The sequence below is a fragment of the Anomalospiza imberbis genome, chromosome 1, assembly GCF_031753505.1.
Source record: "Anomalospiza imberbis isolate Cuckoo-Finch-1a 21T00152 chromosome 1, ASM3175350v1, whole genome shotgun sequence".
NCBI lineage: Eukaryota > Metazoa > Chordata > Aves > Passeriformes > Viduidae > Anomalospiza > Anomalospiza imberbis.
The window spans coordinates 23,035,276-23,053,669 of NC_089681.1; the positions used below are offsets into that span (position 1 = coordinate 23,035,276).

An 18,394-nucleotide genomic window follows, 5' to 3' on the forward strand; every position below is an offset into this window, starting at 1 on the left:
CTGTCACAGTTTGCACAGAGCAAGATGAGACCAGCAGAAATCAGAACGGGCACAAATAGTAGGAGAGTCAGATGGTAAGCAATTTAATCAAAATAATTCCACAAATTCTGAGAAATGACCCACTCTTTTGTGAGAGATCTCATTGCCATAAAGTCTTCTAGTACCAACACATATACCTCTTCAGAAACATGGCAGATCTCGGAGGAAAGTGACATTGTGGGAAAGAATAATGTGGGGGTTTTAAACCAGCACTGGATAACACAATCACATCTTTCAAGATATAGGATCTTTACAGATGAAAAATAAGGACATAATTAGCCTGATATTTTAAACATGTAAATTCAGTATATCACTAAAAAAAAAAAAAGGGCAAATCTAGGAGTAAAACCAGGCAAGTGCAAATAACTACACAAGTAAGAAACAGAAGTGAAAAACAGACTTTTTGGGATGTAAAGATGTTTGCCAAAATTAAATTGCAGGTTCTCTTTTCAGGTTCAGCAACACTTGCTAAACACCAAAAAGACCTTTTAATTTTAGCTTACTTTTTAGGAAGCTTGGAATAGGACTGGAAAGAATACAAAATAAGTTGTAGGCTTAAAATTTGCTCTAAATTTTCTCCTATCAAAGCACTAAATCTTGAACATATCATGGGACAAATAGTAATGGTTTTAGTTGCTTTGCATTTTAGGCATGTGTTTACCTCAATATGACAGAACTATCTCAGATAAAATTCACACCAGCAATTTTGCAAACCAAGTATAATTTATTCCAAGCATATCTTAAATTACCCAGTTTTATTTGTTGCATTTTGATGAGCTATATATTTTTTTCTAAACATAACAGTTTTATATGTTGTTTCACTTCAAACAGAAAGCTCGCTATCACAAAAATTTACAATTCATAAAAGAATTATGAGTATCATGTTACCTTTTATTTCCTAAACTGAATTTATTTTCTCATAAAGGAATACAAATGCTTTTGAAGTGGTCTAGGAATAAGTATTGTTTTTTATGGAGAGCAGTCACAGAAAAAGGTTCTCATCTGGCCTTTAAATAACAATCCTCAAAGCCTCACACCAATAAGTACAAATAGAAAATCTTATAAATAATTTTGTTCATAGGCAATCTAATATTTTGGGGTTTAAAAGACCAGGATCTTGTTAAGCACAGCTAATGATTATTCTTGCTCCTGAGTAACATATCATACATGATTATCTAAAAGGCAACACACAGTTCAGTGACAGGTAAGTGACAAAGTGAGCATGTAAACAATGTGAACAGTAAGTTCCAAGCTGAGCATGAGACAGGGAAGGGAAAGGGAAAGGGAAAGGGAAAGGCACACAGATACAGACTGCTATGTTTGGTGAGGGGCTTGAACTCTCCAAGTACAGCTCCTTTTCCTGCTGTCTTGTTTTTTACTGGAGTGAAGGGCTGAGTCCTGCAAAATAGGGCACATGAAGAGAAGGAGATATCATGTGTCAACTTGGCACCCCACAGAGAACTTCTTTCCTACCAACCACAATGGAGGACCATAATATTTGCAAATGACGTTCAGCAGTGTTAAAAAAAAGGGTATAAATTTAATGGAAAGTTCAGGAATCAACTCTAATTTTACAAGTCTGTTCAACTAAACTGTATTAATATAAACTGCACCAGTCACAACCATGCCATACAGAAAAGTCCCAGGAAAATAGCACCTTGTTTTGCAGGACTATTACAACAAGAAGAAAACCACAGTTTGACCACTGAGGGAAGTTATTAGGGATACAATCCAGTTTGTGTTAAAAAGTAAGTCACATGTAATTCCAAAAGGAAGAGTTACCTTCTGGAGGAGTTGCAATACTGTTCCCAAGTCCCAAAATAGCAATGCTGTGATTCCTTGGTTCCAGCATCACTGCAAACTCTTCTCCTCTTTCCCAGTGTGGTACTTTCACAGGCTCTAGATGCACATTTTCCAGCCCATCTTTCTGCAGGGCACTGAACATATATTTGATGGCTGCCTCTAAGTTTTTTGAACCACTGAGTCTAGGCCCTATGGTGTCAGCAAAAACTGCTAATCTATCATAGGATCTGTTCTGAGCTTTTCCATGAACAGCAAGATCAATAATAGCCTTAGCAATATTAGTATAGCCAGCTATCTCATTTTTAATGTCTTCAAATGACTTCAGGGAACTTCCATCTCTTCTCAAAGATTTCCCAGAATACTGGTGTAATAAATTCATGAGAAATATTACTAATAAAAGCTTCATTTTTTTCTCTTTCTTCTTTCCCACAGATGGCCTGTTGGAGAGGCAAAAAGAAAAAAAGGTTAAAAAACTATACACCTATCAGCAATACTTTTAGTTATTTGGATTGGCAGACAGAAATGAAATGAAAAGAAATTAGTTTATCATGAAAATGCTTTGATCAGAACTAGCAGGAAAATAAGCTCAACTTGAAGACAGTTATTGAAAGCAAATGAAAAAGATACTCAGACCACTGGACACAATCTTTGTGGTCTTTAGAAATATCCTTGGAATGCTGCATCTCTTTAAGTAAACACATTATTCAATGAATCAAAACCCAGGGCTGCTCCCATGCAGGAGGAGTTTTGCATCTCCTTTCTCTTAGGAGCGGGACTTTTCAGAAGTGCCAAATCAAATGTCTTTAGACAAAAACTTCTTATACCTCTCATGAATAAAAGTTCTTCCTGATCTCAATCTTCATAATCAGAAAAGTGCTTTCTATTGTACTAAAAAGATTTAAGATTTAGATCCAATGCCTCCAGTGTCCTAGTTTTGGCTAGGATAGAGATCATTTTCTGCTTAGTAAGTGATACAGTGCTCTGGTTTGGATTCAGTATGAGTATAAAATTGATAACACACTGATGTTTTCGTTGTTGCTAAGCAGTGCTTACCCTAAATCAAGGACTTTCCAGTGTCTCATGCTCTATGAATGAGGAGCTTCACAAGAAGCTGAGAGGGAGCACAGCCAGATCAACTGACCTACACTGACCAAAGGGATATTCCATACCAAGTTGTGTACACAAACTGGGGGAGTTGACTAGAAGGGCCTAATCACTTCTCAGGGAAAGGCTGGGCATTGATCAGCAGGTGGTAAGCAACTGGATTGTGCATCATTTGTTTTTCTTGGCTTTTTAAATTTTTTTTATCATTATCATCATTATTATGATAACATTTTACTTCTTTTCATCTACTAAGCTGTTCTTATCTGAACTCACAAGTTTTTGTACCTGCATTGGTTTGGCATGGTCTGGTTTTTCACACCAGGGGGGCCACGAAGATGTCTCCTGTGAGAAGCAGCTGGAAGCTTCCCACAGAGCTAATGGCTGATGGCCATTAGCTTCCCACAGAGCCATGGCTGATGTCCAGCAGAGCTAATGGCTGATGGCTCTGAAGATGGACATGCTGCTGGCCAAAACTGGGCCAATGAGAGAGGTTGGTAACACCTCTGTGATTACATACTTAAGAAGAAAATCCAAACAAAGTCACAGGTTCTTTGCTCCTAATCAGAGAAGGAGGTGAGAACATGTGAGGGAAACAACATGACAACACCAGAGTCAGTGGAGGAGGAGGGGAGCAGGTGCTCCGGGCGCTGGAGCTGAGATTGCTCTGCAGGCCATGGTGAGGACCAAGGTGAAGCAGCTGTGCCCCTGCAGCCCATGGGGATCCATAAGGGATGCAGAGATCCACCCACAGCCCGTGGGGATCCACGGGGGATGCAGAGATCCACCCACAGCCTGTGGGGATCCATGAGGGATGCAGAGATCCACCCACAGCCCATGGGGAGGTGCTCATGCCGAAGCAGGTGGCTGCATGGAGGAGGCTGTGATCCAGTGGAAGACCCAGTGGAGAGTGCAGGCCCGTGCTTCAGGCTGGAGCAGCCTGTCCTTGCAGGACTGCACCCCATGGAAAGAGACCCACACCACAGCAGTTTTGGGAGGACTGTGTGCCCGTGGGAGGGACTCATGGTGAAGCAGGTGATGCTCTTGTGAGCGCACCCACGCCAGAGAAGTTCACGGAGAGCTGTCTCCCATGGGAGGGACCCCACAGCCTCACAGGGGAAGGACTCTTCTCCCTGAGCAGCAGAAGAAAATCTCAGTGATGAACTAACCAAAACCCCTATATCCTGTCTCCCTGTGCTGTCTGTGGGAAGGCGCAACCCACAACATTTATGAGAGCTTCTGATCAGCTCCCAAAAAGGGGGGATAATCCACCAGGCATGCACCCATAAGATGGCATGTGAAACACTGGCTGTGCAATGCATGAATAAGACACAGAAAGAGTTAAAGTAGTAACCATATTTCTAGGATCCATAAAACACCAGAATTCAGAAACAAACAAATAAACTAAAACACTCCAATACCCACAAAAAACCACTCACGCAATCATTTTGGAGTCACCAAGCCTAGCTCATATGATAACCAACACAAACTGCCAGCCTTCCATAGACCTTTATGGGTCTTTTAACAAACAGCAATTTAACAATAGCTTTAGCAATAGAGGAATACTAAGGTATTCCTTAACTATTCAAATGTCCCCTAAGCTTGAGATCAAGGAAGTAATAAGTTCTTCACAGTGAAGCATCATTTTTGCAAAACAACAAAAAATCATAATTGATTTCATCTGTGAATGATAAATCTATCACAGAGATTTCTCTGAGACAGACAGGGCAAAGGTCTTACACAACCAGGAGCAGAAGACTTGGGTTATCTCAGGACACTGCCTGAGAACTGCAAAATGCCTTTTACAGTCTGAGTTACTGTTTATTTGTGGTTATACTACACAGAGAGTATTGGTGTGTTTTTATTGCTATGCTCTGCACTTTCTTCATGTACTTTCCCTTAACCAGTTAATTACATACTCTTAGACATCCTCTTCTAGAGACAACAGTCATTTTCTCAGGATGACCATGCTTGTTCTCTGATTTTGCGAAGTTCATTATGCACAAAGAAGCCAGCAAGAAAATGGGTAAGTGCTTAAGTGGATTAAGTTTTTGAAACTAAGTCTACAGACAATAATTCTGTAGATTTAGTTTCAAAAACTTAATGTTTGGAGATTTGTTTGTTTAAGGGTTTGCAAAATCTACCAGAAAAAGCAGATAAACTTAGCTGTTACACAGAAGACACAGAGGGATTTTCTAAATAGCACTGGCCACCTCAAAGAGCCCCCAGCTACCAACTTCATGCATTTTTTTCAATGGACAGATGCAATTGCAGTTATCACATTTCCCTTAACTAAGAAATGCTTTCTTTGTTCTTCCTAGCCTCATTCAAAACCAGCAGCATCCTCACTCCAAAGACTGCCCCAGAGGGTCTGCATTTAAGAGATATACTTCTTCGAGGAATTTCCCACAAAACACTGAGAACAGACATGTTTCCACAACTTTTGTGGATGTAACATACTTCTGTGTAGCACAGCATTTCACTGCCTCCAATGCATTGTAAGAGGAATATAATTGAATTCAAACCCTGGTCAAGAACAAAAAAAAAGGAATGCAATTTATTGTGCTTTCCTTGAACACTCCAGAATAATCTGTTCAAAAGCAGCTATCTGAAATATTTCCCTGCTGGGTAAAATAACATCATACTCAGACTGCAATACAGGAATCACTCCACTGCTAGTCCAGGGAAAGAATCACACATCTGTTTTCCCAGTCTCTGCAACTTTATCACCCCAGTGAATCATCTAGCAAAGGAGATTACTTATTTTTCCACATCTAACTAGTTAAGACTCAGCAAATGAACCTCACCATGCCAGCCAAATTAATAAAAAATAACAGGGCAGTCAAAATTGTTCAATGTGTTTCATTGTTCATGAAGCAGAAAGAGGGCATCCAGCCATAGTAGTACCTGGATCCATACAGAAGGGAAGGAATGCTCTGAATATAGTTCAGAGAAAGAGAGGTTTTTCCCTGCAAAATCCTAGCAGAACATTTAAAAGGGAAAGTCTGGAGTGAGGAAGACCAAGTTAGGTAGCACTTAAACAAACTGTACATTTCCATGGGGCCTCATGGGTTGCACCCACAAATGTTGAGAGCTGATGTCATTGTGAGGCCACTCTTGTCACATCACTCCTATCTTTGAGAAGGGCAAGAAATAAAATGAACTACAATAAGAACTATGGACCAGTCAGCCTCACATCAAGCTCTGGCAAGCAGACAGGAGAAAAATCCTGAAAATTACTTCCACACATATGAAGGACAAGAAGGTGACTCAGAATAGCATGGTTTACAAAGGGGAAATTGCATAATCAACATGATCCCCATCTAGGACAAAATTGCTGGCTTGGTAGATGAGGATAGAGCAGTGGATTTGTTTCCCTTTTACATTAGTAAGGCAGTTGACAGTTTCCACAAAGGTCTCAGGGAAGCTGATGAAGTACAGGCTGGATGAGCAGTGAGGTGGATTGAAAAATCAACTGAACAACCAAGCTCAGAGGATTCTAAGTGACATCCAGTTGGCAGATGGTAGCTAGTGGTGATCCCTAAAAGTCCATACCTGGTCCAGAACTCTTATAAAGCTCCATTAATCATCTGGATGCTTGGACAGAGTGTGGACTCTGATGATGGGAAGGTTGGGAGGAGTGGCTGTGTACTTTTTGGCTGTGTGAGGAGGCAGGCAGGAACCTATGAAGTTCAACAAGTCCTGCATCTGGGGAAGACTAACCCCCCTGCACTAAGACAGGCTGGGCATACCCAGCTGGAAAGAAGTTGGCAGAGAATGAGTCAGCAAAACCTCATGTTGGCAAAGACCAACAGCCTGATGGGCTGCACATCAGGAGTGTTGCAGGCAGGCTGAGGGATGTGATCTTTCCCCTCTAGTCAGCATTTGAGAAGCCATACCTGGGTTATTTCATCCTTCCTGGGCTTCCCAGTATGAGAGAGATGTGGACATGCTGGAGAGTGCAACAAAGGGCCACAAAGATGATTGAGGGACTGGAGTATCAAGTATCCCTATTAGGAGAGGCTGAGAGAGCTTTAACTGTTCAGTCTGGGGAAAATGTTATTTTCTTCTCCAGAAAGAGAGGGAGGGATTCATCAGTGGATAGAAATACTTGATGGGAGGGAACAAAGAAGACAGAGCCAGGCTCTTTTTCTAGTGGTGCCCACCAACAGAACAAGAGTCAAGGGAAACAAACTGAAATACATGAAATTCCACCTGGACACAAGAATGCACCATTTTGGTTTTTTTTTTGGTTTTGTTTTTTTTTTTTTTGTTTTGTTTTTTTAAGTGAGAGTACTCAAACACTGGAAGAGGTTGCCCAAAGAGGTTGTGAAGTGTTCATACAGGGACATATTCCAAACCTGTCTAGGCATGAGCCTGGACAACCTGCTGCAGCTGACCCTACTTAAAAAGGCACTTTGGACTTCAGCTCAAAAGATGTCTTTCAAACTAGATGTGTGATTTGGAATATGAAAGGAGACCAGAGACACAAATTGAAAGGCTTTTAAAAAATCAAGGGAGAAAGGTTCTAGGTATGTAGAAGAAAAATATAAACTGAAGGCAGAAAATAAGTATTTTCCATCTCAAATTAGTATGAAAGAATGAAATATACAGCACAATACAATGCAAGTAGTGCAGAGGGTCTCAGAAGATATATTTATTAGTAGTTACTTTAAGGATACTTCTACTTATTGCCTGGCCAACTTGTCTGTACCTAACTGCTGTCTTTGATGCTAAAGTGCAAGCTCATTGGGATTTCAATCTTTTAATGGTGCCTTTATATAAAAGAAGAGCACACCCAAACTTTTATCAGGCCAACTGGCATTTCCACCATTAAAAACATTACAATATAAATTACCTAAATGTTACAGATGGAAAAGAATAAGAGGAAAAGGAAAAAAGAATCAGATGAGAGATTGATTACTGTCTGATTGACTACTGTCTACAGCAATCAGATAACAGAAAGAGGAGCAGAGGGCATAAAACTAGGATAAACAAAACTAGAGCACTGCTTCTGCTCCAGTGTGGCAAGGTTTTCCCAAAATCCCAGCTGAAAATACAGACAAAAGGATACAGAGGGTTCACAGAAGTCATGGTTATGGGAAATGAGGAATGAAAACAATAAATTGAGGCTATTAACCACTTAATTGCTAGAGATCTGCTATATCTGCACAGTATCTATCAGTTTCCTAACCACTGTTTGATTTTCCTTCAGGGACTGGAGGAAATCTTGAAATCACACAGTGGTTTTGATGACATGAGAATAGACTGAAAAGCCCCAGGGTAACAAACTAACATGCTGCAGAGTGATGTCTGATACGTTTAATAGCACTGGAAAAAAGTTTGTTGTGACAGCTGTGGAGTAGGATGGCTGGGAGGCTAGGTGAACTTGCAAAATGAGGCGGAGATTTCTGCCTAAAAATAAAGCCATAGAGTTCTTCCATCACTTATAAAGATAAGGAGGAGGGGTGGATGAGGGGGTGGGGGAAATACAAGATTTATGATCTTGAAGAGTGAAGCAGACATTCCCCAAAGACTGCTTTTTCAGAATTGTCATAATTCCTCATCTGGGAGAACATTTAATCAGTTGGAAAATCTTGGATTTGGGAACACACACAGTTGAAGCTATCAGTTACATTACAAAGCCCTTAAAATCAGCCTTTTGAATTGTAAAACTAAGGTAAAGAAGAGTACAACACAACATGGATATAAGGTTTTGGATAATGTTATTACTTGGACCAAAAAGTCTAAAACACCAAAGGAAACACCTGAGCTGTTTTACTTTTTCCAACTTCAGAAGAACTATTCTGATTTTCTACAACTGAAGATACATACTGAAATCTGTGACCTATGACCATATAGGTTCTAGTAGTGATACTGACTTACGTACACATAATAGGAAGTGAAAAGTTTTAAGAACTCTATAAAGATTAAGACTGAGAAAGTCCAAACATTCCAGGAGACACTGCAGCCACAGCTCCCCATTTGGCAGAAGTTCATACTCTATTTATAGTCAGTATGGGGGAAGTACTACAGCTTAACATAGGAAGGGAGCAGCAAAAGGAGCCACTCTTCCCTCTTTCTTCACCTCCAAGTCTCAGAATAGTAACAGGCTACCTTGATATATTCTTATTCCATAGCTGCTGCTAAAATGGATGGCAATAATCCTGAAGAATCACACCATAATCCATGTGCTGGATACTGTATCCAGCATACTGTATCCAAATTCTGTATCAGCAAAGCCACAGAAATTATCAGCCAGCTACTTCCCTAAGAAGTGGTGTGGTCCAGACAAAAATTAAGAATAACAAAAAAACCCCACAAGCACTGAACAATGCCTCAGCCACACAACAGCTGATGTTATTCTTCTTAATAAGCATGGAAAATACAGTTCTCAAAAGGGAGTACATTATCTTTTCAGAGGCAAAAGATAGGAATTCAGTGGGATTTTTAGATGAGAATTGAAAAGAACAGAAATACTTAATGAATGACAATAAACAATGACACCAAAATACAGTGCTGTTCATATTACATTAAATGCCAAAATGTATAGCTAAAGCCAACTGATAATGTTGAAAGACAACTGAAGGGAAGGGGAGGGAATAATTTTGGACAAATAAATCAACACATACAAGAATAGGACCACAATTATACTACCTGGTATTTTTATGCTCAACTTCATTCAAATCCACTATTGGCCTTGTGTAAAAAGCAAGACAGGTATCTTGTACTGTTTCACAAAATTCGTAAACTACTGAGACACAAACTCTTCAGAACTGCGTATTTTTGTGTCAGCCTTTCCTACAGGTGAAAAGGGCTCCCTTTTTAAGGAAGCAACATAACCACAAAAATCTTCTCTCACAACCTCTTCAGTACTTATGCTTAAACTTCTTGCACTCAAAATTCAAAGATAAGTTTCTTTTTGAAAACATGTTCAACAAGACATCTTACATTCTGTATTAAGTTAAATAATTCCCACAAATCGGATGTTAAATATTTTCCTTCTGAGTTTTTATTGAAAGACTAGCAGACTGCATCCAGCCAAATGATGAAACCTACCTCCCCACCAGGAGGAAGCCTATGACAGAAAGTACGAGCCATGAGCAGATAATCAATCCACACCTCTGGACAGCAAGAGCTGCTAAAATTGATGGACAGGAGCAAACCAAGTTTTGTTAGCGACAGTCAGTACCAGGCTGTTACTGTCAAAGGTTGGTCTGCCTCATCTGTGAAAGCCAAAAGGAATCCCTCTGCCATGCATCTGGCACTTGCAAGTACTTCCTGATGTGCCTCCAAGCAGCGTTCCAGCAGAAGACTGTTCAGTTCTACAGAACACGAGTGTGCTCTAGATTTTTGCCAGAAAATCTAAATACTTTGAGTTTCTCCTTCCAACAATTAAATCTCAGTTTTAAAGGCAACTACACATTACACTACTAAGGGTCAGGACATTTGCCAAACTGAAGCACTGAATTAAGCATCTTACTTACTAATTATGTAATGTGTAACAGAAGTGCAAAAGACCACCTTTTCGACTGAATTTTAACAAAAATTGCACCAGATATTTGCAGCTACATATATATTATGTGGCACCTCAGAATTAGAAACTTTTAAGTTAAATTCTTAGCATTTTCATATATGACAAGATAATATGCCTCTACAACCACACATCTACAAAGCACTTTTTGCTTTGCATATGGAACAAAATTTTTCATTTTATGTCAGCAGGTTCAGAGAAAAGTTATGCACATTAAACACCTTAAAGAAAAAGACCAAAAAAGAGCAATACCAACATTTTCAAAAGTATCCAACCATTTTAACTACTTCACTTCATACATCTACAATCCCAGTGTACAAACTATAAGTAGCACCATAATTCCAAATTAAGTCAATAATCATTCAGCAATGCTGAATATAAGATATTTAAGAATATCAATAAACAAAATTTCCATATAAAAATAATGGTAACTTTTTTGAGTATTTCATTTTTCATATTTTTTCATACAGTCTTTCTCTACAGTCACAAGAAAACATAAGTGCCTCATACTCCTACAGTAAAAAGCAATCAAGTGGTTTTGTGAAGCTGAGAAGTCTGGTCAACATATTGCTAGATTTGTTAAGAACTTTTACTTTAGTCTTTCTCCTCCTTATTGTCAGATATACCCACTGAATCTTCCCTTTCCAATGCAACAAAAATTTGTAAATGAAACTATACAAAAAAGTGAAGGATCAAGAATTTCTCATTACAGTTGACAGAAAAATTATCTTTATGATGCATACATTTCTTTACTTATATTAAGGGAGGGAAAAGATATTCATTTCAATGAGATATATTATGAAGTATGTAATTTATGATTTCATCGTGTTCACTAGAGCATAATACTGGTACTCAAATATCACACTGTATTCCAACATATCAACATGAGAAACAAGTTGCTACAGTTCAGTGGCAATGTACAATTGGGGCCACCATCCAACTGCAGAATGCAATGAAATGTAAAAAAGAAAAAAAAAGAAAGAAAGAAAAAATCTTTAAAAGCTTGAATGTAACAGGCTGCTAGCAAGATAAATATACTTTACTTAAAGAGCTTGAGAGAAATCTGGGATTTGGCCAATTTTGAGAAATAAATTAGCAAAACCAGACCTCTTTCTGATGCGGAAGAAAGCTCCAGCACCACTTTTTCATCAAAGCTACTCCCCAGTGCAGCACACATTTGATCATGAAGCACTACTCTTACCATGCATAAGGCAGATCTGATTCTGTATTTAACTTCTAATTACTTTTTACTACCATTTAAAAGACAAAAATTATTTTGCGATTGCAGGATAAAAAAGCCATCTTAGGACAACAGACATATATCAGTATTAATTTATTTTTAATTTTTTTTATTTTTATTTTGAGCAATGTTCAACACATCCCTGTTATCATCAGGGTCCCCCATGCTACTCACTGCACAGACATGCTGCCAGACACATCTTACAACTACAGACAAAATGAACACACAATTGGAAGAGGAGTGACCCAGAAGTGACACCTCCAAGTGCTTTAGTTGCCACATGAAAGACATTAGCATTACCTCTCAGCCCCTTTCTTCTGATACTACCAAGAGCAGATGATCAAAAGCTTGCTGCACTGAAGCAAATGGTCACGTTACAAAATGTCAACTGGCAATCAAAGTGAAAAAAAAACCAAACAAATAAACAAACAACAAACCACCAACAAAAATCACAAAAAACCACCTCCCCCAAAGTATACCATAAACACACTAATTGTATAGAGAGGACAGTGACAGAATGTGATTGACCCTCTCTGCAATTGTTAAGACATCTCCCTGACTTTGCACATGATTCTGATACTCCTCCTGAACAATAAAACTCAGAGATTAGATTGTGCCAAGAAAGTATGAGAAGAAACCAAACAGATAGCCCTTTCCTCCTAGATCTTAAATACTTCTGCACAGTTCAGATTGCATAAGGCAAAGCAAAGACACAGGTGCCAGCTCCCAAACTCCAAAGTACCTGCCTCTGAGAAAACCAACCCATCAGCACCGACAAGAACACACCAGGTTCAAGTAAGTGACTGCACCTGAGCTCAGGAAGCATACAAGGACTTCAGCCAGAGTCCAGCAAGCCCACAGCTTCACTTCCATATCCCCATTGCTCCTCCTATCCTTCTGCTGCTGCAGGTGACAGCCACAAACTCATCCTGGCTTTGCTGGACAAGTTATGCCTGGTACGTAACAAAAAGTGAAACTATTTTGAAACTCTTTAAATTTATATTTATATACAGTGCTACAAAATGAGTAGAGAGCTCAGGGAATTAAGACATCTCTGGCTTTGGTTCTTCCTCCAAAATAGCCTTCTGGAAGCACAAGTTTTGGGAATATGGCCTTAAACTGTTTCTAGTCACAAGACCAACCACTGAGGAGACAAAAGCTTGAAGAAACATAGCACTTGGAGCAGTCTGATTTAGCTATAAATGTTGGTTTTCAAACCCACATAATTGCTCAGTCATAACTACATCAAATTCAGAGTGCTTTATCCACAGCATGAAAAAAGCAACTATCAAACATCTGGTACTCTGGCTGTTACTAGTGTGAGTTAAAAATGAAACCTCTGCATCCTTCAGTAAATCCAGATGTTGCAAATGTCAGTCTCTTGATTAATTAAAAGCAATTCCAAGTTAAAATGTAACCAGTATTGGAAGATCATTTACACTTGGTTTTGATTTTATCACATTCATCAGCTTGCAAGCAGAGGCAATTGATGAAAATAGAGTTCACATGAAGTTACTAATGCTCCTTCATTCAAAAGCATCTTTGATTTCTTCATCAAGTGCTGATCCTTTCAGGATGATGATTTCACCATGTGTGACTACACTTATATTTTGGTTCTGCTCCCCTATGACAACTTCCCAGTTATTCCCTGAAACAGATCTGATGGCAACAATAACCCTACACCCCTTAATCCATGTTTACCAACAAGTCATATTTATTGAGCACAAAATACTTAGATATAAACACCTGGAGAGCAAGCAACATCAGCAAGAAGCCTACATTCCTCAAGTTTACCATCCTATTTAATTCCTAGATTAAGGCCTTTCTTACAGCAGTTACCTTCTGCTTTCAGAAGAACAGCTGAGTTTACACAGTTACCCACAGTTGCAGTGATGCTTGCAGCAAACAGCCCAGTTGTTATTGCACCACAGCTGAAAATGGTTTCCAGGGAAAATAGTTAACTTTCATCCTTCCTATATCACTTGTCTGTAGGGACAGGCAATGTAAGACAGCATGTTTCATTTTGATCATTTTGGGAGGTAACATTAGACAGGTGCTTATTCTAATTTTTATTTATCCAGTGCACATCTGTTTTTCTTATTTAGAGTTCACATACTGATAAGCTCCCAACAGTTATTTTTATGTAAAGTTCCTATATGCTCCCATTCCTATCTTCAGTTGTTCAACTGCTCTTGTTCTGGATTTTCAGGAAAGTCACTACAGAATCATAGAATGGTTTGGGTTGGAAGACATGTTCAAGGTCAGTCCAAGCCCCCTGCAACAAGCAGGGTCAGCTTCAACTAGATCAGGTTGCTCAGAGCCCAACCCAACCTGACCTTGACTGTCCCCAGGAATGGGGCATCTACCACCTCTCTGGACAACCTGTGCTAGAGTTTCATCACCCTCAGTATAAAAAATGTCTCCCTTATTTCTAGTCAAACTCTACTCTCTTTTAGTTTAAAACCATTACCCCTTGTCCTATCACAAGATGCCCTGTTAAAAAGTCTGTCTCTGTATTTCTTATAAGCCTCTTTCATTGCCAGGTTTCCTTGAACAGTCCAAACCTGTACAACTACCAAAGAGCCTAGTACAATTCATCTGTATTCGATACATTGCATTTGGCTATGCCAGGTCTTCTAACAACTGCAGAGTACACCAGAGAGCACTGCAAAGCAAAATGTATCTGCTGACTTGGGTGGCATTGGTTGCTGGAGACAAGCACCATCTGCCCTCATTCAGTTACTCTCTGAAGGGCAGCCACAGACACATTCCTGCTCACTACCCCCCTCTCTCTCTCTCTGCAAGATTTCTCTTCAGCTATAAGACCTAAGTCCAAAATGAAGCAGAAATCACAGACTCTAGCTGATGGAGCAACATGTATTAAACTCAGTGTATGTGTGTTTTACCAGCCTGGACTGAGTGGGACACAGATTTGGATCAGTAGTGGCTTAAGTACATCTAGATCCCAGCTACAGTTCTGCCCTTCAAACTGACATTCACTTGCACCAGAACCTTGTCCATCTGATCAGCAGCTGAGAACCAATCCATAAAAAGCAATTTTGCTTTGTTTGCAGTAATTAATAAAGAGCATTAGTACTGGGACGTTATTGCCAAAGAGACAATAAAGATGTACTACTCAAAGGAAAACTGCACTGCAGAAGTTCCTGTGCTCTGAGGAGCAGGCAGCTCTGCTCTTTCATGGCCACCTGGGTGAGAATGGCTGACCAAAGGCCACTTGGGTGGCTGGGGTGGAAAACTCTGCAGCAGCTGCAGGTAAAATGGACAAGGGTAGTAACCCAGAGCCTGCATGGAATTTTCCAAGCCTATTCCTGAGACTTTTTTCTACTGAAAATCCTCTAGAGATTCCTAACTCAACAGCTATTTCAAGACAACCAAACTGAACAGGTAATTAAAACCAAGTTGACCTTGTTTTCCTTCTTGGGTATCTCACAGTGCACTGAGGCAGAAATTGCTCTGTGTTTTTTCCAACAGCACTGAACAGAGTACCTGAGATTAATATTGCACTTGTCTGCTTTACCTAATTGTCATAGGAGAAAATATTAATAGCCCACTGCAGTAATATACAGAATCATTCTTAAAGATTGATCATATGATCAATCTCAAAGAAATTAGTAGCTTACAAATCTTTCTGCTTCCAAAGCAATAAAGATTTTCATTAAACTAAAACTCCAAGAAGTGTTTCATAGTCTGCCACAAAAGAGGACTTCTCCTCTTTTGTACAGGAGAACTTGACCAGAGAGAGACCTAGAAGATCAGCCCTGTGATTCAGGACAGTATAAACCAACAGAATCAGAAACACTAATCTCAAAACGTGTGCAGAGTAGAAGGGGAAACCATTTAAGACAAATCAAATTTAAGTTCTGGTCTGCAAATGCTACAGATAAAATAGTGGATGCTTTCCCAATGGAGCCTGCTGGCTCAGATAATATTTTAAGACCTCAAAAAAGAACACTTCTTTCTCAAATTACTATTGGCACATGCATAATATTATATAAGCCCCTTTTTGTGGGGCTACTTGAAACACAAAATTCCTTTTGACTCACTTGCCTTAGGTAAATTGACAGTCAAGTGCCTCCTCTGAAAAAAAAAACTAACAAAAAATTAAAGGCACAGTGTATCAATGTACATGTAGCAGATGAAAGCTAGAAAAATTCGGGGTGGACATTAGAGTAGTCTCATTCTCTTTCATGCAGTGTATTCGAGCAGGAAATGTAATTTCACTACATTTAAGTAAAAGATCAGTCACCTTAACAAGCAACTTGAGAAAAAAAAAAGAAAGAAGAAAGCCCAAACACATAGAGAACAACAGATTTAAACCCAGAACTGTTTTCTCATATCAGTACTAAAACAGGCTTTTAAAGGGTGACAACAATTCCCAGTTGGACAAGATGATGAGTCTGTGGGGTCAGAAATCAGGTTTGGGCAAATCCTGAGCCTGTAGAAACTCTCACTGTTGTACTGAATGCAAGATGGTCACTCAGGCAAGTTTAAAATAATCTTAGTTGTTTGTAACTCCTATGATCTAAGGAATGTCTATGATAGGTGACCTGAGATTAACCTCCTCGTACTATAACATAATGATAATTGGTTTAAAATTTATCTTAGAGAATTGAGATAAATTTGACTGATATATTTTCTTTTTTAAAACAGCATTAGTATTCTCTTAAAGTCGGGTAGTAAGATCACAAGTCTTTTGCCATACCTCTGTTTGCAGTGTAGTACAATAAAACACTTTGCCAAAATACATAAATTCTTAGAGATGTATTTTAATCTACATGTCTATTCATTAGACACATCAATCATGTTTCTCTTGGCGGCAGCAGAACCAAAGGGATTTCTACATTTTTCTCTCGTCCACTGTGGAGAAAATTCATAGAAGAGACCTATGTTAATTAGACCTAAAGAGTCTGATAAAATATTACTATTATTAATACCAGTAGAGAAAAAAAAAAGAAAGAAAGAATCCAAATGAGCTAGGTGTCTGAATATTCTTCATTAAATATAAAAAATAGGTATGTAGGTAGATAGACAGACAAATTAAAAGCAAACCTCCCCACCCTGGTCCATTGTCTCTATCTCAATATCAGAAATCAAGTCTCTTGTAAAACCAAGGTGCCCAAATTACCATTTTTTAAAAAAGGCTAACATTCTTTACAGGCTAACAAGGTTAACATTTTTCTCAAGCTCACATTTTTCTTACAATTTTCTCTTGTACTGTAAAACTGAAACAAAAAGGAGCAAAGCATTCTTCAAAGATTCTGGTAAAAATACTGACTTAATCGAGTAATTGGCATTTAAGAGATTACAAATCTGAGCTAAAACTTCACTACTGCCATCACAGTGAAAATGTAACTGACTTGGGTCAGCTGAAGAAAGAATTTACATTTATTTCACTACTTTGAGATTACTGCAGACATTTGGTAACAAAAAAGTGAAAGATTACTTCAATGCAGTTTTTGACAGATAATATTTCCTGTTGAGACAGAACAGAAAGAACTGTAGAGCTTCAAGATTGTAATCGTTTTGTACATTTCTACCCACAAAGTACTTCTTTAGGCAAAATATTTCACCCCTGCAGCTGCTACCTCTTAGATGTACTGCCACCCTTCATCTTCATCCTCCCACAATCGGGAAGAAAGGAAGAAATGACAAGGCAAAGTTTTCAACCTTAAAAGAAGAAAGTTTTATACAATATAGCAAGAATAGATAAAAGAATCCCATGTGCATTATGAGTTTCTGCAATTATATCAAAAGTGAGATATTTTAAGTTGCTTCCTTTCTCAAATCAGCATTGAAAACACACAGGCATTTGCAAAACTGTGTTATAAAACAAATACAGATTTATATGAGCTTTTGCTAACAGATGTCTCCCAACAGGGGTCAATGACAGGTTGTTCTTCCCCAGCCCAGATTTGCAATCTGTTCTTATCTGATTGAGTATCTTATTGTTTTGCTGTTCCAAAGAATTTTATGTATTTTAAACACCAAGAAACAAGATCAGGTAAGACAAAGGCTTTGTATGAATCTCTAAAGCTGTGGTGGCTTTGATCCAAGTTTATCTGCACAGCCTTCATCTGAAAGACAGAAGTTTGAATAAAGTAAACTGATTGCAAGGGAAAACAGATAGATGCTATTCAAGATAAGGTGGATATGTCTAAGGGAAATAGACAAAATTTACAAGGAAACAAGTGATGTAAGAACTCGCATGTGTATTGCAGGCTTTGTGGGGTTTCTTTGAGGAAATAAGAGTTTGAGATTTTATTAAAAAAAAAATCCAACAGAAGGAGCAGCAGACAAGACTGGAAGGTGATTTTAAGAGCTGACATGAGAAAGACTTCTAATAAAAGCTTTCATCCCTGCAAAAAATTAACCAGAACAAAATCAAGGCCAGCTTCTGTCACCTTAACTTAAATCTTATGAATTTTCACAAGCTAAAATAGAGAGATACATTACAGATAGGTGAATATACAAGCAGTTATTCCATTTCCACACAGGGAGTCTGCTCTACAGCCATCCCAAGTATTGCTTTGTAAGATTAAACACTCACACACTCCCCTGTAATCAATAGATTACAACACTCCTACAACAGTTCTAGAGAACTACCTCCAGAAACAATTAGTAAAAACCAATTTAATTTTGAATAGAGCGAAAACAGA

The 18,394-nt window shown here is 38.7% G+C and overlaps 1 protein-coding gene across 4 annotated transcripts in view; it reads right to left on the bottom strand.

Annotated features, from left to right (window-relative positions):
• CPQ (carboxypeptidase Q) overlaps positions 1-2,425 on the bottom strand; it is a 130,991-nt gene extending 128,566 nt beyond the window's left edge. For 2 of the 4 annotated variants that reach the window (XM_068184365.1, XM_068184351.1), the window contains exon 1: positions 1,822-2,425. In XM_068184365.1, coding sequence (XP_068040466.1) covers positions 1,822-2,248 — 427 coding nt within the window. In that variant the 5' untranslated portion in view covers positions 2,249-2,425. The remainder of the gene's footprint in view (positions 1-1,821) is intronic. The other 2 variants (XM_068184341.1, XM_068184357.1) reach the window with 2 other exon arrangements.
• Between the last annotated feature and the right edge of the window lie 15,969 nt (positions 2,426-18,394).